The sequence below is a fragment of the Hemiscyllium ocellatum genome, chromosome 38, assembly GCF_020745735.1.
Source record: "Hemiscyllium ocellatum isolate sHemOce1 chromosome 38, sHemOce1.pat.X.cur, whole genome shotgun sequence".
NCBI lineage: Eukaryota > Metazoa > Chordata > Chondrichthyes > Orectolobiformes > Hemiscylliidae > Hemiscyllium > Hemiscyllium ocellatum.
This window is the reverse complement of record NC_083438.1, coordinates 21,634,537-21,653,453: the sequence shown is the minus strand read 5'-3', so window position 1 is coordinate 21,653,453 and position 18,917 is coordinate 21,634,537. Positions and strand designations below refer to the sequence as shown.

The 18,917-nt window shown below is 60.2% G+C and overlaps 1 protein-coding gene across 7 annotated transcripts in view; it reads right to left on the bottom strand.

Annotated features, from left to right (window-relative positions):
- The window catches only part of LOC132834027 (guanylate-binding protein 1-like), a 45,649-nt gene that overhangs the window by 12,687 nt on the left and 14,045 nt on the right, over positions 1-18,917 (bottom strand). For 5 of the 7 annotated variants that reach the window (XM_060852742.1, XM_060852743.1, XM_060852744.1 and 2 more), the window contains 8 exons: positions 13,047-13,274; positions 10,750-10,898; positions 7,636-7,840; positions 6,591-6,718; positions 5,811-5,920; positions 4,618-4,805; positions 3,209-3,451; positions 2,356-2,636 (listed from right to left, as the gene is read on the bottom strand). In XM_060852742.1, the coding sequence (XP_060708725.1) occupies positions 2,356-2,636; positions 3,209-3,451; positions 4,618-4,805; positions 5,811-5,920; positions 6,591-6,718; positions 7,636-7,840; positions 10,750-10,898; positions 13,047-13,274 (1,532 nt within the window). The remainder of the gene's footprint in view (positions 1-2,355; positions 2,637-3,208; positions 3,452-4,617; positions 4,806-5,810; positions 5,921-6,590; positions 6,719-7,635; positions 7,841-10,749; positions 10,899-13,046; positions 13,275-18,917) is intronic. The other 2 variants (XM_060852745.1, XM_060852746.1) reach the window with 2 other exon arrangements.

Genomic DNA, 18,917 nt, shown 5'->3' with positions numbered 1-18,917 from the left:
ACTATTGGAATATTGTGTGCAATTCCAGTCTCCTTCCTATCGGAAAGATGTTGTGAAACTTGAAAGGGTTCAGAAAAGATTTACAAGGATGTTCCCAGGGTTTGTAGAATCATAGAAGTCCTACAGTGTGGAAACAGGCCATTCAGCCCAACAAATCCACACTGACCCTCTGAAGAGTTACCCACCCACACCCATTCCTCCCACCCTATTCCTCTACATTGCACCGAACCTGCACCTCCCTGGGCACTATGGGACAATTTAGCATGGCCAATCCACCCTAACCTGCACATCCCTGGGCACTATGGGACAATTTAGCATGGCCAATCCACCCTAACCTGCACATCCCTGGGCACTATGGGACAATTTAGCATGGCCAATCCACCCTAACCTGCACATCCCTGGGCACTATGGGACAATTTAGAACGGCCAATCCACCCTAACCGGCACCTCCCAGGGCACTATGGGACAATTTAGAACGGCCAATCCACTCTAACCGGCACCTCCCTGGGCACTATGGGACAATTTAGAACGGCCAATCCACCCTAACCGGCACCTCCCTGGGCACTATGGGACAATTTAGAACGGCCAATCCACTCTAACCTGCACCTCCCTGGGCACTATGGGACAATTTAGAACGGCCAATCCACCCTAACCTGCACCTCCCTGGGCACTATGGGACAATTTAGAACGGCCAATCCACCCTAACCTGCACATCCCTGGGCACTATGGGACAATTTAGAACGGCCAATCCACCCTAACCTGCACCTCCCTGGGCACTATGGGACAATTTAGAACGGCCAATCCACCCTAACCGGCACCTCCCTGGGCACTATGGGACAATTTAGCATGGCCAATCCACCCTAACCTGCACCTCCCTGGGCACTATGGGACAATTTAGCATGGCCAATCCACCCTAACCTGCACATCCCTGGGCACTATGGGACAATTTAGCATGGCCAATCCACCCTAACCTGCACCTCCCTGGGCACTATGGGACAATTTAGCATGGCCAATCCACCCTAACCTGCACCTCCCTGGGCACTATGGGACAATTTAGCATGGCCAATCCACCCTAACCTGCACATCCCTGGGCACTATGGGACAATTTAGAACGGCCAATCCACCCTAACCGGCACCTCCCAGGGCACTATGGGACAATTTAGAACGGCCAATCCACTCTAACCGGCACCTCCCTGGGCACTATGGGACAATTTAGAACGGCCAATCCACCCTAACCGGCACCTCCCTGGGCACTATGGGACAATTTAGAACGGCCAATCCACTCTAACCTGCACCTCCCTGGGCACTATGGGACAATTTAGAACGGCCAATCCACCCTAACCTGCACCTCCCTGGGCACTATGGGACAATTTAGAACGGCCAATCCACCCTAACCTGCACATCCCTGGGCACTATGGGACAATTTAGAACGGCCAATCCACCCTAACCTGCACATCCCTGGGCACTATGGGACAATTTAGAATGGCCAATCCACACTAACCTGCACCTCCCTGGGCACTATGGGACAATTTAGAACGGCCAATCCACCCTAACCGGCACCTCCCTGGGCACTATGGGACAATTTAGCATGGCCAATCCACCCTAACCTGCACATCCCTGGGCACTATGGGACAATTTAGAACGGCCAATCCACCCTAACCTGCACATCCCTGGGCACTATGGGACAATTTAGAACGGCCAATCCACTCTAACCTGCACACCTGCTCGCAGACACGGGGAGAATGTGTAAATGCTGCACAGACAGTCAGCCAAGGCTCGAATCAAACCTGGACAGCACACTGCTCCATCTAGTGGTGACAACACAGGACACTGTGACTGTTGACATAGGAAATGTGACTGGGAACTGTGCGGTGGTCAGAAACCCTTCCTGATTAACCTCGGAACACAATGCAAGGATTGTCAACGGGGAAAAACGAGAGAAGATCCTTTTTCTCTTGGCTCTCTGTTTCCAAAATAATCCTCCCAGTCTCTCGGTTCCACACAGCGGGACTTTACTCCTCGGTCTGTGATTGGGTAGCCAATCGAGGAGGGGTTGACTAACGTGGGAACTCAGTGGAACTTCTCAGAGTTGAACGTTCCTGAGGAAGGTAATCAGAGCAAACGCAGCCAATTGCTGGGGTCTGCAGCCCTCTCCCTGAACCTACAAGGAAGCAAGTTCCATCCCAACTCCCGGAGTGGGGACCAATCAGATAACCAGGAGTCACGGTGGAGTGGGTGAGAAACAGCAGCAAGAATAGGACTCATCCCAAGCAGCCAGCAGGTGGAGATGGGGCTGAATGGCCTGGTCCTAGATGGGCTCTCGGAGATACCGGCTCCCTCCCCTCTAATACTCACCGTAAACTCCTGTTGGTATCTCTGGCCTTCATCCTTGAAACAGCGCCTCATGAAGAGCTGCAGAGCCTCAGGGTGAACCTGGTTATGGATCTCCGAGAGTTCCTTCACCGTCTCTGTGGGGAGGGTCACCCTCTCCCCCATCCATTTCCCGTAGGCCTGCGCTGCCTCTTGGATTGCAGCTGTGTTCTCAATATCGGCCAGTGTGTGCACCGCACTCTCAAGGCAAGGCAGGTGTCCACTCCGGATAGAGTCCACGTAGGTCAGCACCAGGGCTCCCAGCACTGAGGGGAGAGAGGGGAGAGACAGAGAGGGAGGGGAAGGGAAAGGGGGTTAGACACAGGCAGCTCACCCTCATTGGGACACACACACACACACACACACAGTCACACACACACACACACAGAGTCACACACACACAGTCACACACACACAGTCACACACACACACACACACACACACACACACACAGTCACACACGAGGGTCTCCCGGACGTTGCTGCCTGCTCCAATTACACGGTGAGGGAGGGCAGTGGCACTGGAAAGGTGGCTGTTCCTGTGAGCTAGAAGGAGGTGTGCAGGCAGAGTGGCCTCCTGAATGGATTCTGAAGCACAGCCTGTGTAGGTGGTCAGGCTGTCCTGATATCGGTCAGTCAGACCAGAGCTCCCCTTCAGCCAGAGCCTCCTCAAACACTGGGGAAAGCAGAGCAGAGACACGACAGCAGCTGCAGAGAGGGAGGCCCCAGTGAACTCTGACTCTCATCCCGAACCGAATCGATGGCCTCTCCTGGGGAACAGCCCCTGTCCCACACTCACACTCACACTCACACTCGGGGGGCTGTGTGCAGTCACTTACTCTGCCCAGTCACTGGATACCCTCCTTTCAGGGTCTTGGTCTGTGCCGTTCTGTAAACGTACTGAACAAATCTCTGGGCCTGATTCACAAACGCAGCATCTAGACAGGAGTCTGGAACCTCCTCCATGTTCCTCATGGTGTCTTTATCAGCAGGTCTGTCGAAGACAAAACACTTGCGCGTGGGGAAGTAATTCCTGATGCACTCCCTCGGCAGGTTATATTTCTGGACATTGGGACTGGCGCCTGGGAGGAAGGAAACGAGATCAGAAATTCAATCAGCTGCTCATCTGTTCAGGTTGACCAGGGCCGTGTGGATTTACCAGATCACAGGCTCAGAACACTGACCGGGGATCAGAGGCTGTAATCCACTCCGAGATGGCCCATCGTCAGTGCTGAGGGAGTGCTGCACTGTCGGAGGGTCAGTGCTGAGGGAGTGCTGCACTGTCGGAGGGTCAGTGCTGAGGGAGCACCGCACTCTGGGAGGGTCAGTGCTGAGGGAGCACCGCACTCTGGGAGGGTCAGTGCTGAGGGAGCACCACACTGTCGGAGGGTCAGTGCTGAGGGAGCGCCGCACTGTCGGAGGGTCAGTGCTGACGGAGTGTTGCACTGTCGGAGGGTCAGTGCTGAGGGAGCACCGCACTCTGGGAGGGTCAGTGCTGAGGGAGCACCGCACTCTGGGAGGGTCAGTGCTGAGGGAGCACCGCACTGTCGGAGGGTCCGTGCTGAGGGAGTGCCGCACTGTCGGAGGGTCCGTGCTGAGGGAGTGCCGCACTGTCGGAGGGTCAGTGCTGAGGGAGTGCCGCACTGTCGGAGGGTCAGTGCTGAGGGAGTGCCGCACTGTCGGAGGGTCAGTGCTGAGGGAGTGCCGCACTGTCGGGGGGGTCAGTGCTGAGGGAGTGCCGCACTGTCGGAGGGTCAGTGCTGAGGGAGTGCCGCACTGTCGGAGGGTCAGTGCTGAGGGAGTGCCGCACTGTGGGAGTGTGAGTGTTAAGGGAGTGCCGCACTGTCGGAGGGTCAGTACTGAGGGAGTGCCACACTGTCGGAGGGTCAGTACTGAGGGAGGGCTGCACTGTCGGAGGGTCAGTGCTGAGGGAGTGCCGCACTGTCGGGGGGTCAGTGCTGAGGGAGTGCCGCACTGTCGGAGGGTCAGTGCTGAGGGAGTGCCGCACTGTCGGAGGGTCAGTGCTGAGGGAGTGCCGCACTGTCGAGGGTCAGTGCTGAGGGAGTGCCGCACTGTCGGAGGGTCAGTGCTGAGGGAGTGCTGCACTGTCGGAGGGTCAGTGCTGAGGGAGTGCCGCGTTGATGGAAGCTCTGGGGGTGGAGGGGGATGAACAATTGGGACAATCCCCAGCCTGGGATGAGAGTGGACCCTCCTCCAGCCCCTCAGCTCCAGCCTGTCCCTCCCTCACCGTGTTTCAGTTTGAGAGCATTCTCCAGGTACCCATCCTCCGTCACCTTCCTGCCCTCCAAGGTCAAATCCAGGGTGAAATCCCGCACGGACCAGACAAAGGCTGGGAAGAAACGAGCAAACTCCGTGGACTCGTCCTCCCCTCCTGTCGCTTTCACTTTGATCAGCTCGGTCAGTTCGGTGACATAACTGAGCAGCAGCTAAGGAAGGGGAAGGGGGCCCTGACCTTCCCATTCCTGGGGGAGCTGTCTGTTCCATGTTGCTGGAACTCGGGGGGGAACCAGACAGGGACCTCCTCACTCCCAATAGAATTCCAGCTGAAATGTTCAACCATGAGGGCTAGCAGCAGGAATGAGGCCATTCAGCCCATCGAGCCTGCTCCACCATTCAATCATGGCTGATCACTTTCTCAACCCCATTCTCCTGCTTCCTCCCCCTGACCCTTGATCCCCTGGACAATCAGGAATGAGTCCACCTCAGTCTTAAATATCCGCTCTGACCTGACCCCCCCACGACCTTCGGGGGCAGTGGGATCCCACTGACCTGACCCCACCACGACCTTCGGGGGGAGTGGGATCCCACTGACCTGACCCCCCCACGGTCTTCGGGGGGAGTGGGATCCCACTGACCTGACCCCCCCATGACCTTCGGGGGCAGTGGGATCCCACTGACCTGACCCCCCCATGACCTTCGGGGGCAGTGGGATCCCACAGACTCCCCCCCCATGACCGTCGGGGGCAGTGGGATCCCACAGACTCCACCCCCCCCCCCCCCCCCTCTCTGCCTGAAGAAGTTTCCCGTTCTGTCCATTCCCAAAGGCCTTCCCTTTCCTCTCAGGGTCAGCTCTGAGATGGAGAGGGGGTTGGTTTCTCATCGAAGGGGCTGGTAACCCGTCTCCTTCCCTCTCACAGAGGGGCCCTGGAAGCTCAGGCTCTGTGTGTGGTTAAGGGTCGGGATTGGTCGATTTCTGATGCCCCAGTGGGAATGGAGGGGCTGAATGGCCATTGAGATATTCGGTCGGCCTTGATGGTTCTGTATGACGGGCAGGCTGAGAGGTCTCCTCCTGCCCCTGAGGAGGAGAATGGTGCTATCTGAATGCAGGCTCTCTCTCTCTCCCTCTCCCACCTTCCTTGCCCCAGGCGGTCAGTCTGAGCTGAGGGGCCTGTTCCCTCCCTCTCGCTGGGTAAAGGATACTGGAGCTTGTCCATTGCGTACTGGTCGATGGTGCCCATGCTGTTATAGACCAACATACTGCTCAGGAGCACAGCGAGAGCAAAAATCCAGGAATCGTTGGTCGGATCGCCCTGCGGAGAAGGTGGGAACATTGGGAAAGGATCCGATCAACATCGCACCGTTCTCTCCCCTTCCCCAACCCGAGCAACTCTGGGATACTCCCCCTTCACAGGGCAAAGTATAAGGGAGACCGGAGAATATCCCACCTCCTCCTGTTCCTGTGTGATAGGCTGGAGATGGGGCTGAATGGCCTCCTCCTGTTCCTGTGTGACAGGCTGGAGATGGGGCTGAATCGCCTCCTCCTGTTCCTGTGTGACAGGCTGGAGATGGGGCTGAATGGCCTCCTCCTGTTCTTGTGTGATAGGCTGGAGATGGGGCTGAATGGCCTCCTCCTGTTCCTGTGTGATAGGCTGGAGATGGGGCTGAATGGCCTCCTCCTGTTCCTGTGTGACAGGCTGGAGATGGGGCTGAATGGCCTCCTCCTGTTCTTGTGTGATAGGCTGGAGATGGGGCTGAATGGCCTTCTCCTGTTCCTGTGTGATAGGCTGGAGATGGGGCTGAATGGCCTTCTCCTGCCAGTCACAGAGCGATGGGTTCCTTGACCTCAGGCCGTTGTCCTTCCCTGGTTTGACTGGCTGGGCTGGGAATGTGGGATTGGGAAAGTGGGAATGCTGTGTGTTTCCCTGATGGAGTGAAGCTGTCTGCTATCCCAGAGACAGACGGAGGGAGACAATGACCCACCTTCTCCACATCTCCCAGGCCTTCAGTGTCCAATAGGATGAGGCAGTGATCGGGCCGGACTGGGTGAGGCACACACATCATCCAGATCCCCTTCGTGTGGGACTGGATGGTGGATCCCAACGAGAATCCTGGTTTGTGATTGGACAGAGGAGAAACAGTTAGTGATCCACACTCTCCCCCCATTCAACTCGTCATTAAACAGGCGCAAGGGAGGGAGGAGGGACAGAGAGAGGGAGGGGGGAGGGACAGAGAGAGGGAGGGAGGGAGGGACAGAGGGAGGGAGGGAGGGAGGGACACAGAGAGAGAGGGAGGGAGAGAGAGGGAGGGAGAGAGGGAGGGAGGGACAGAGAGAGGGAGGGAGGGAGGGAGAGAGGGAAAGCGAGGGGGAGGGAGGGAGAGAGGAGAGTGAGGGAGGGGCACAGAGAGGGAGGGAGGGACACAGAGAGGGAGGGACACAGGGAGGGAGGGAGGGAGAGAGGGAAAGCGAGGGGGAGGGAGGGAGGGACACAGAGAGGGAGGGAGAGAGTGTGAGTGGGGGGGAGGGGGTGTGAGTGAAGGAGGGACAGAGAGAGAGGGAGGGAGGGAGGGACACAGAGAGGAAGGGAGGGAGTGTGAGGGAGGGAGTGTGAGGGAGGGGGAAGTGTCAAGGAGGGAGGGGTTGTGAGGGAGGGAGGGACACAGAGGGAAGGGGAGTATGACGGAGGGAGTGTGGGTGTGAGGGACACAGAGGGAGGGACACAGAGAGGGAGAGACACAGAGAGGGAGTGTGAGGGAGGGAGGGACACAGAGAGAGATGGAGGAGGGAGTGTGAGTGAGGGAGGGAGGGAGGGAGTGTGAGTGAGGGAGGGAGAGAGTGTGAGGGAGGGAGGGAAAGCGAGGGGGAGGGAGGGAGAGAGGAGAGTGAGGGAGGGAGGGAGAGGGAGAGGAGGGACATGCGAGTCGAGGGAAAATTGGAAAGGGACAGGGTGAACTTGGAGAGAGCTGTTCAGTCTCTGGTTCTGTCAGGCTCTGCCCAGGTGCCCAGGAGGGGACTGGAGCTTCCTACCTTTCTGTTTGCCAGCGAGTTTGTTCATGAGATAGGATTTGCCCGTCCGGTATAGCCCAGCGATAGCTACCACCACCACGGGCTGGCTGATGGTGGACAGGATCTGATCCACAGCCTCACGGTTAACCGAGAGTTCACCAGCCGAGCTGTTCTCAATCAGACACACGGGTCTCTCCATGTTCCACGGGACACCAATCCTTACTGTCTAACACACAGAGAAATGGGTCACAGCCTCAGTCTGCAGCTCCCAGACACATTGAGGAGGAAGGGGGAGTGGGGAGGGGGGTGAGAGAGGAGCCAGGCAGGTCAAGGGCAGGAAATATGAGCTCCACTCCCCAGTGACACTGCCATCGGTGAGTGTGCAAAATCCGTACAACACCCGTTCTGCTGCTTCACGTTTCCACAAGAATTGCACCAACGTTGTAATATTGGAAACACACCAACACATTTCCGCACAGCGCGATCCCACAGCGAGAGACCGAGTGAGCGGTCAGTTCCTGGGGACTGACGAATGGTCAGTGTGTCCCATTGCCGGGCCTTTCCGATCTGGATGATCCGACTCTGTTGCCCCATTCCAGGTCAGCTGGCTGAGAAACACCAGGCATGTATTCCCCTCCTTGTCCCCTCCCTCACAAGCCCTTCCGCAGGGACTGTTCTCTCTGGGACACCTTGGTCCCCTCCTCCTCCACTCCCAGCACCCCCTCACCCCCTTCCCCTGCAACCACAGGAGGTGTAACTCCTGTCTGTTTCCTTTCCCCTTTCCTCAGTATCCGAGATCCCAGCGAGACCTTCCAGCCAGACACCTGCACGTTCACCGAGAGTCAGAGAGATGTACAGGACGGAAACAGGCCCTTCAGCCCAACTCATCCATGCTAACCAAAGGGTCCCAAGTCAAACTGGGCTGGCTCGCCTGCATTTGACCCATAACCCCTCTTAACCTTTCCTGTCCACCTTCCTGTCTGTTCAATGGTGTGACTGTATCTGTGCCTACCACTTCCTGTGGCTGCTCGTTCCACCCCACCCCACTGCGTGAGAAAACTTGCCCCTCAGCTCCCTTTTCAATCTTTCCCCTCTCACCTTAAAATTGCACCTTTGGGTTTTGAACTCCCCCAACCCTGGGGAAAAACCTCTTGTCTGTTCACCCGATCCATGTCGGTGAAGTAGAGGACAGTTCGGAAGGACGTTACAGGTTGCAGGGGGACTTGGATAAATGACAGAATTGGGCTGAGAGGTGGCAAATGGAGTTCAATGCAGCTAAATGTGAGGGGATTCACTTTGGGAAGAATAACAGGAAGGCCGAGGACTGAGTCAATGGGAAGATTCTTGGTCGTGTGGATGTGCAGAGGGATCTTGGAGCCCATGAACATAGATCCCTGAAAGTTGCCCCCCCAGGAATAGTGCTGTTCAGAGGGTGTTAGGGAGAGGGATTGAGTTCCAGATCCGCAATATCACGCTGCAACTCTACAAAACGCTGGTGTGGCCACACTTGGAATATTGTGTGCAGTTCTGGTCGCCATATTTCGGGAAGGAGGTGGGAACATTGGAAAAGGTGCAGAGGAGATTTACCAGGATGTTGCCTACTCTTGGGGGAAGGTCTGATGAGGAAAGGCTGAGAGACTTGGGTCTGTTCCCATTGGGAAGGCGGCGAAGGGGGGAATTTGATCGAGACATACAAGATAATCCGAGGATTAGATCGGGGAGACAGTGAAAGACTTTTCCCGAGGATGATAACGTCAGCGTGTACAAGGGGGTATAACTACAAACTGAGGGGTGATAGATTGAAGACAGATGTCAGAGACAGGTTCTTTACTGAGACAGTGGGAAGGGGCTGGAACGCCATGCCTCCCAATGTCGTTATCCCAGCCACATTTGGGAGATTTAGACAATCCTTATATAAGCACGTGGATGATTTTGGGATAGTGTAGGGGGACGAGCTGAGAATAGTTCACAGGTCAGCACAACATCGAGGGCCGAAGGGCCTGTTCTGCGCTGCCTTGTTCTATGTTCTATGTCCGTCCTGATTTTATAAACCTCTACAAGGTCACCCCTCAGCCTCGGACGCTGCAGTGAAAAGGCCGATCCAGCCTCTCCTTACAACTCAAACCCTCCAGTCCTGGCAACATCCCAGTCAATCTTTGCTGCACTCTCTCTCCAATTTAATAAAGTCTTCCCGACAGCAGGACACAGGGCTGCAGGAGTGGCCTCACAACGTCCCGTACAACCTCACTGTGACACCCCAATGCCGACACCCAACGGCCTGAGCAAGGAAGCTGAGTGTGTTAAAGGTGTTCTTCCCCACCGTGCCGAGCTGTGACTCTGTACCTGCACACCTCTGTTCACCAACACTCCCCAGGGGCTCGACCATTAATGGCACAACTCCTGGGAGAAGGGGAGGACTGCAGAAGCTGGAGATCAGCATCGAGAGGGTGGTGCTGGGAGAGCACAGCAGGTCAGGCAGCATCCGAGGAGCAGGAGAATCCATGTTTCAGGAATAATCCCTTCATCAGGAATAAAGCTCTGTCCTTGTTTGTCTCCGTAGAATCCCCACAGTGTGGGAACAGGCAATTCAGCCCAACAAGTTCATACTGACCCTCCGAACAGGATCCCAACCAAACCCATTACTCTACATTTCCCCCTGACGATGGCACCTGACCCGACACATCCCTGGGCACGATGGGACAATTTAGCATGGCCAATCCACCCTAACCTGCACATCCCTGGGCACGATGGGACAATTTAGCATGGCCAATCCACCCTAACCTGCACATCCCTGGGCACGATGGGACAATTTAGCATGGCCAATCCACCCTAACCTACACATCCCTGGGTACTATGGGACAATTTAGCATGGCCAATCCACCCTAACCTATACATCCCTGGGCACTATGGGACAATTTAGCATGGCCAATCCACCCTAACCTGCACATCCCTGGGTACTATGGGACAATTTAGCACAGCCAATCCACCCTAAACTACACATCCCATTGAGTCACTGTGCCAGCCTTATACCCATTGAACCCCTCCTCTGTGTGAAAAACGTCTCCCTCTCCTGTCCCTTTTCTCCTGTCGCCTCTAAACCTTGGATCTTTGTTTCCTTGTGGTAGCGCCCAATACCTTGGTTGGCTGTGGCATGGTCCTGTCTGTCGCTGCCCCTTGGGGCACGGTTGGCACCGAATGCCGCGTGGCATCGTAGAGATCCTCCAGGACGATGAGCTGACCCTGGCACAGACGGCTCACGCAGTGTTCCACCATCCTCGCCAACGCTGGAACAGACCGGGAAGGGCATCACGTCAACTCTGCCCACCGATGGTGGGGGAAGTGGGGGTGACACTGAGGGGGGGGGGTGACACTGAGGGGGGGTAGGAGGTGGGGGTGATACTGAGGGGAGGGGGGGAAGTGGGGGTGACGCTGAGGGGAGGGGGTGAAGGTGGGGGTGACACTGACGGGGGGGGAAGGTGGGGGTGACGCTGAGGGGAGGGGGGAGGTGGGTGGGTGGGGGTGACGCTGAGGGGAGGGGGGGAGGTGGGGGTGACGCTGAGGGGAGGGGGGGGGTGACGCTGAGGGGAGGGGGTAGCCCCAGAGGGAGGGCAGCGGGTACACACCGTGAGAGTGGAGCTGAGGAGCCCATCGGACACGGGAGAGCAGGCCGGATTGTAACCTTCTCCCTCCCCTGGGAATCCGTTCGGAGTTTACCCAGGCCCTGAGGGAGATGGGGGGGAGGGGGAAAGGGGTACAGAGGGAGATGGGGGGGGGGGGAGGGAGGTACAGAGGGAGATGGGGGGAAAGGGGGTACAGAGGGAGATAGGGGGAGGGTGTACAGAGGAAGATGGGGGGAGGGGGGTACAGAGGGAGATGGGGGGGTACAGAGGGAGATGGGGGAGGGGACATACAGAGGGAGTTGGGGGGAAGGGGGAGGGGGTACAGAGGGAGATGGGGAGGGGGTACAGATGGTGATGGGGAGGGGAGGGGGTACAGATGGCGATGGGGGAGGGGGAGGGGGATGGGGAGGACAGATGGTGATGGGGGGAGGGGGAAGGGGTACAGATGGTGATGGGGGAGGGAAGGGGGTACAGATGGTGATGGGGGGAGGGGATCCTGCTCCAGGAGCAGGGGGATTCCGAACCGTGGCTGGTGAAGGGGGCGATGGTGGGGGATCTCCCCGGGGACAGCACGGGGCCCAAAGGGAGCGGCCATTCCCTCCCCTCACCCTGGGGGTAGACCCCCCCTACAAACCCCACCCTGGGTGATACAGAACCCCCTCTCTCCGCCCCCCCCACCCTGGATGGTTCCTTTCCTCCCCACCCTGGGGTTTTGTGCCCTCCCTCCCCCTCACTCTGGGTGGTACAACCCCCCCCCCACAGCCCCCCATCCTGTGTGCTACGTACCCTCCTCACCCTCCCCCACCCTGGGTGGCACGTGCCCCCACCCTGGGTGTTTCCTTCCACCCCCACCCTGAGTGGTACGTAACCCCCTCCTCCACCTCCACCGTGGGTGGTACGTACCCCCCAACAACTCCCACCCTGGATGGTACATTTCCCCCCGTTCCGCCCCCCCCCCCCACCCTGGATGGTACGTTCCCCCCGTCCCCCTCCCCCACCCTGGGTGGTACGTGCTACACCTCCCTACCTCAACCCTGGGAGGTTCCTTCCCCTCCCCCCCCGGGTGGTACGTCCCCCACCCCCCCTCCCCCCCGGGTGGTACGTCCCCCACCCCCTCCCCCCTGGGTGGTACGTACCCTGCCCCCCCTCACCCCCGGGTGGTACGTACCCTCCCCCTCCGGGTGGTACGTACCCTCCCCCCCCGGGTGGTACGCCCCCTCCCCCCCGGGTGGTACGTCCCCCACCCCCGCGTGGTACGCACCCCGCCCCCCCCTCACCCCCGGGTGGTACGTACCCTGCCCCCCCTCCCCCCCCGGGTGGTACGCCCCCTCCCCCCGGGTGGTACGCCCCCTCCCCCCCCCCGGGGTGGTACGTACCCTGCCCCCCCGGGGTGGTACGTACCCTGCCCCCCCTCCCCCCCGGGTGGTACGTACCCTGTCCCCCCTCACCCCCGGGTGGTACGTACCCTGCCCCCCCGGGTGGTACGTACCCTGCCCCCCCTCCCCCCCAGGTGGTACGTCCCCCAACCCCCCCACCCCCCGGGTGGTACGTACCCCGCCCCCCCTCCCCCCCGGGTGGTACGTCCCCCACCCCCCCTCCCCACCCGGGTGGTACGTACCCCGCCCCCCCCTCCCCCCCCCGGGGTGGTACGTACCCCGCCCCCCCCGGGTGGTACGTCCCCCGCCCCCCCCTCACCCCCCGGGTGGTACGTACCCTGCCCCCCCTCCCCCACCGCGGTGGTACGTACCCTGCCCCCCCTCCCCCCCGGGGTGGTACGTACCCTGCCCCCCCTTCCCCCTGGGTGGTACGTACCCTGCCCACTGACCACGCTGCCCCCTGGGCCCCTCTCCGGCCTCACCCCCAGCACGTGTCCCCTCAGCCTCTCCGTCTGCAGCTGGAAATCCCGGGCCAGCTCCCCCTCCAGGACCTGGTCCAACCTCAGGGCACCGGCCTCGGGACACGGGCGGCTGAACTCCAAGCACTTCCTGTGGCCGAATCTCTCCGTCAGGAAGCGGCTGACCGAGGAGACACCATCGGGACCTGCAGGAGCGACAACACTGGGAACAAAAGACAGCACGGGGGGGGGGGTGGGGGGGCCCGGCCGGAGAACAGCCAACCTTCGAAGCAAACGGGCTCCCAGCTCCACCGCACAGCGGGCATCGGGAGGCCATTCGGTCCATCCAATCTGTGCCATCATTCAATGGGATCCTGGCGAACCTCATCACCCTCCACCCTCCCCCCTCGCCCTCCCATGACTGAATGAAAATCGATTGCAGCCTCGAATATCCTCAATGTCACTGGCTCGACAGCCCTCTGGGTGGGGAGGGGAGGGGAGGGAGAGAATTCCACATAAAATCACCCCCTCCCATTCCCAATATCCCGCCAGGGGAGCGTGATGGGCAATGAACCATTCTCTCCTTGTTGTGTGGGGTGGGGGAGAGAGGGAGCGCAGTCTGAGGGGTCCATCGGTCATTTTGGACAGAGATGGAGAGTCATTCCTTCACTCACTGAACCGTGGGAATTCTTAATCCCAAAGAGCTGAGGAAACTCAGTCATCGATGATATTCAACACAGCGAGGGGTGGGTTGGTCAGGACTCAGGGAGTTAAAGGGGTTTGGGGGGGGAATGTGCCTGAACATGTTGATGGAATCGATCTCACTCAATGATGGTTCTCACCTAAAACTTCTCAAAGTTCAGAGTAACAGGCGGAAGGCAGAGTATGGGCCCTTCCTTTCTCTGTGTGATGGAGGGTCAGTGCTGAGGGAGGGACGCACTGTCAGAGGGTCAGTGCTGAGGGAGGGCCGCACTGTCAGAGGGTCAGTGCTGAGGGAGTGCCGCACTGTCGGAGGGTCAGTGCTGAGGGAGTGCCACACTGTCGGAGGGTCAGTGCTGAGTGAGTGATGCACTGTCGGAGGGTCAGTGCTGAGGGAGAGCCGCACTGTCGGAGGGTCAGTGCTGAGGGAGTGCCACACTGTCGGAGGGTCAGTGCTGATGGATTGCCACACTGTCGGAGGGTCAGTGCTGAGTGAGTGATGCACTGTCGGAGGGTCAGTGCTGAGGGAGTGCCGCACTGTCGGAGGGTCAGTGCTGAGGGAGTGCCGCACTGTCGGAGGGTCAGTGCTGAGGGAGTGTCGCACTGTCGGAGGGACAGTGCTGAGGGAGAGCCGCACTGTCAGAGGGTCAGTGCTGAAGGAGTGCCGCACTGTCGGAGGGTCAGTGCTGAGGGAGTGGGCACTGTCGGAGGGTCAGTGCTGAGGGAGAGCCGCACTGTCGGAGGGTCAGTGCTGAGGGAGTGCCGCACTGTCGGAGGGTCAGTGCTGAGGGAGTGCCGCACTGTCGGAGGGTCAGTGCTGAGGGAGTGGGCACTGTCGGAGGGTCAGTGCTGAGGGAGTGCCTCACTGTCGGAGGGTCAGTGCTGAGGGAGTGCCGCACTGTCGGAGGGACAGTGCTGAGGGAGTACCGCACTATCGGAGGGTCAGTGCTGAGGGAGTGCCGCACTGTCGGAGGGTCAGTGCTGAGGGAGTGCCGCACTGTCGGAGGGTCAGTGCTGAGGGAGTACCGCAATATCGGAGGGTCAGTGCTGAGGGAGTGCCGCACTGTCGGAGGGTCAGTGCTGAGGGAGTGGGCACTGTCGGAGGGTCAGTGCTGAGGGAGTGCCTCACTGTCGGAGGGTCAGTGCTGAGGGAGTGCCACACTGTCGGAGGGACAGTGCTGAGGGAGTACCGCACTATCGGAGGGTCAGTGCTGAGGGAGTGCCGCACTGTCGGAGGGTCAGTGCTGAGGGAGTGCCGCACTGTCGGAGGGTCAGTGCTGAGGGAGTACCGCACTATCGGAGGGTCAGTGCTGAGGGAGTACCGCACTGTCGGAGGGTCAGTGCTGAGGGAGTGACACACTGTCGGAGGGTCAGTGCTGAGTGAGTGATGCACTGTCGGAGGGTCAGTGCTGAGGGAGTGCCGCACTGTCGGAGGGTCAGTGCTGAGGGAGTGCCGCACTGTCGGAGGGTCAGTGCTGAGGGAGTGCCACACTGTCGGAGGGTCAGTGCTGAGTGACTGATGCACTGTCGGAGGGTCAGTGCTGAGGGAGAGCCGCACTGTCGGAGGGTCAGTGCTGAGGGAGTGCCACACTGTCGGAGGGTCAGTGCTGAGTGAGTGATGCACTGTCGGAGGGTCAGTGCTGAGGGAGTGCCGCACTGTCGGAGGGTCAGTGCTGAGGGAGTGCCTCACTGTCGGAGGGTCAGTGCTGAGGGAGTGCCACACTGTCGGAGGGACAGTGCTGAGGGAGTACCGCACTATCGGAGGGTCAGTGCTGAGGGAGTGCCGCACTGTCGGAGGGTCAGTGCTGAGGGAGTGCCGCACTGTCGGAGGGTCAGTGCTGAGGGAGTGCCGCACTGTCGGAGGGTCAGTGCTGAGGGAGTACCGCACTGTTGGAGGGTCAGTGCTGAGGGAGTACCGCACCGTCGGAGGGTCAGTGCTGAGGGAGTGCCGCACCGTCGGAGGGTCAGTGCTGAGGGAGTGCCGCACCGTCGGAGGGTCAGTGCTGAGGGAGTGCCGCACTGTCGGAGGGTCAGTGCTGAGGGAGTGCCGCACTGTCGGAGGGTCAGTGCTGAGGGAGTGCCGCACTGTTGGGGGGTCAGTGCTGAGGGAGTGCCGCACTGTCGGAGGGTCAGTGCTGAGGGAGTGCCGCACTGTCGGAGGGTCAGTGCTGAGGGAGTGCCGCACTGTGGGAGTGTGAGTGTTAAGGGAGTGCCGCACTGTCGGAGGGTCAGTACTGAGGGAGTGGGCACTGTCAGAGGGTCAGTGCTGAGGGAGTACCGCACTGTCGGAGGGTCAGTGCTGAGGGAGTACCGCACTGTCGGAGGGTCAGTGCTGAGGGAGTGACACACTGTCGGAGGGTCAGTGCTGAGTGAGTGATGCACTGTCGGAGGGTCAGTGCTGAGGGAGTGCCGCACTGTCGGAGGGTCAGTGCTGAGGGAGTGCCGCACTGTCGGAGGGTCAGTGCTGAGGGAGTGACGCACTGTGGGAGGGTCAGTGCTGAGGGAGTGCCACACTGTCGGAGGGTCAGTGCTGAGTGACTGATGCACTGTCGGAGGGTCAGTGCTGAGGGAGTGCCGCACCGTCGGAGGGTCAGTGCTGAGGGAGTGGGCACTGTCGGAGGGTCAGTGCTGAGGGAGTGCCTCACTGTCGGAGGGTCAGTGCTGAGGGAGTGCCGCACTGTCGGAGGGACAGTGCTGAGGGAGTACCGCACTATCGGAGGGTCAGTGCTGAGGGAGTGCCGCACTGTCGGAGGGTCAGTGCTGAGGGAGTGCCGCACTGTCGGAGGGTCAGTGCTGAGGGAGTACCGCACTATCGGAGGGTCAGTGCTGAGGGAGTGCCGCACTGTCGGAGGGTCAGTGCTGAGGGAGTGGGCACTGTCGGAGGGTCAGTGCTGAGGGAGTGCCTCACTGTCGGAGGGTCAGTGCTGAGGGAGTGCCACACTGTCGGAGGGACAGTGCTGAGGGAGTACCGCACTATCGGAGGGTCAGTGCTGAGGGAGTGCCGCACTGTCGGAGGGTCAGTGCTGAGGGAGTGCCGCACTGTCGGAGGGTCAGTGCTGAGGGAGTACCGCACTATCGGAGGGTCAGTGCTGAGGGAGTACCGCACTGTCGGAGGGTCAGTGCTGAGGGAGTGACACACTGTCGGAGGGTCAGTGCTGAGTGAGTGATGCACTGTCGGAGGGTCAGTGCTGAGGGAGTGCCGCACTGTCGGAGGGTCAGTGCTGAGGGAGTGCCGCACTGTCGGAGGGTCAGTGCTGAGGGAGTGACGCACTGTCGGAGGGTCAGTGCTGAGGGAGTGCCACACTGTCGGAGGGTCAGTGCTGAGTGACTGATGCACTGTCGGAGGGTCAGTGCTGAGGGAGAGCCGCACTGTCGGAGGGTCAGTGCTGAGGGAGTGCCACACTGTCGGAGGGTCAGTGCTGAGTGAGTGATGCACTGTCGGAGGGTCAGTGCTGAGGGAGTGCCGCACTGTCGGAGGGTCAGTGCTGAGGGAGTGCCTCACTGTCGGAGGGTCAGTGCTGAGGGAGTGCCACACTGTCGGAGGGACAGTGCTGAGGGAGTACCGCACTATCGGAGGGTCAGTGCTGAGGGAGTGCCGCACTGTCGGAGGGTCAGTGCTGAGGGAGTGCCGCACTATCGGTGGGTCAGTGCTGAGGGAGTGCCGCACTGTCGGAGGGTCAGTGCTGAGGGAGTACCGCACTGTTGGAGGGTCAGTGCTGAGGGAGTACCGCACCGTCGGAGGGTCAGTGCTGAGGGAGTGCCGCACCGTCGGAGGGTCAGTGCTGAGGGAGTGCCGCACCGTCGGAGGGTCAGTGCTGAGGGAGTGCCGCACCGTCGGAGGGTCAGTGCTGAGGGAGTGCCGCACTGTCGGAGGGTCAGTGCTGAGGGAGTGCCGCACTGTCGGAGGGTCAGTGCTGAGGGAGTGCCGCACTGTAGGGGGGTCAGTGCTGAGGGAGTGCCGCACTGTCGGAGGGTCAGTGCTGAGGGAGTGCCGCACTGTCGGAGGGTCAGTGCTGAGGGAGTGCCGCACTGTGGGAGTGTGAGTGTTAAGGGAGTGCCGCACTGTCGGTGGGTCAGTACTGAGGGAGTGGGCACTGTCAGAGGGTCAGTGCTGAGGGAGTACCGCACTGTCGGAGGGTCAGTGCTGAGGGAGTACCGCACTGTCGGAGGGTCAGTGCTGAGGGAGTGACACACTGTCGGAGGGTCAGTGCTGAGTGAGTGATGCACTGTCGGAGGGTCAGTGCTGAGGGAGTGCCGCACTGTCGGAGGGTCAGTGCTGAGGGAGTGCCGCACTGTCGGAGGGTCAGTGCTGAGGGAGTGACGCACTGTGGGAGGGTCAGTGCTGAGGGAGTGCCACACTGTCGGAGGGTCAGTGCTGAGTGACTGATGCACTGTCGGAGGGTCAGTGCTGAGGGAGAGCCGCACTGTCGGAGGGTCAGTGCTGAGGGAGTGCCGCACTGTCGGAGGGTCAGTGCTGAGGGAGTACCGCACTGTTGGAGGGTCAGTGCTGAGGGAGTACCGCACCGTCGGAGGGTCAGTGCTGAGGGAGTGCCGCACCGTCGGAGGGTCAGTGCTGAGGGAGTGGGCACTGTCGGAGGGTCAGTGCTGAGGGAGTGCCTCACTGTCGGAGGGTCAGTGCTGAGGGAGTGCCGCACTGTCGGAGGGACAGTGCTGAGGGAGTACCGCACTATCGGAGGGTCAGTGCTGAGGGAGTGCCGCACTGTCGGAGGGTCAGTGCTGAGGGAGTGCCGCACTGTCGGAGGGTCAGTGCTGAGGGAGTACCGCACTATCGGAGGGTCAGTGCTGAGGGAGTGCCGCACTGTCGGAGGGTCAGTGCTGAGGGAGTGGGCACTGTCGGAGGGTCAGTGCTGAGGGAGTGCCGCACTGTCGGAGGGTCAGTGCTGAGGGAGTGCCACACTGTCGGAGGGTCAGTGCTGAGTGAGTGATGCACTGTCGGAGGGTCAGTGCTGAGGGAGTGCCGCACTGTCGGAGGGTCAGTGCTGAGGGAGTGCCACACTGTCGGAGGGACAGTGCTGAGGGAGTACCGCACTATCGGAGGGTCAGTGCTGAGGGAGTGCCGCACTGTCGGAGGGTCAGTGCTGAGGGAGTGCCGCACTATCGGAGGGTCAGTGCTGAGGGAGTGCCGCACT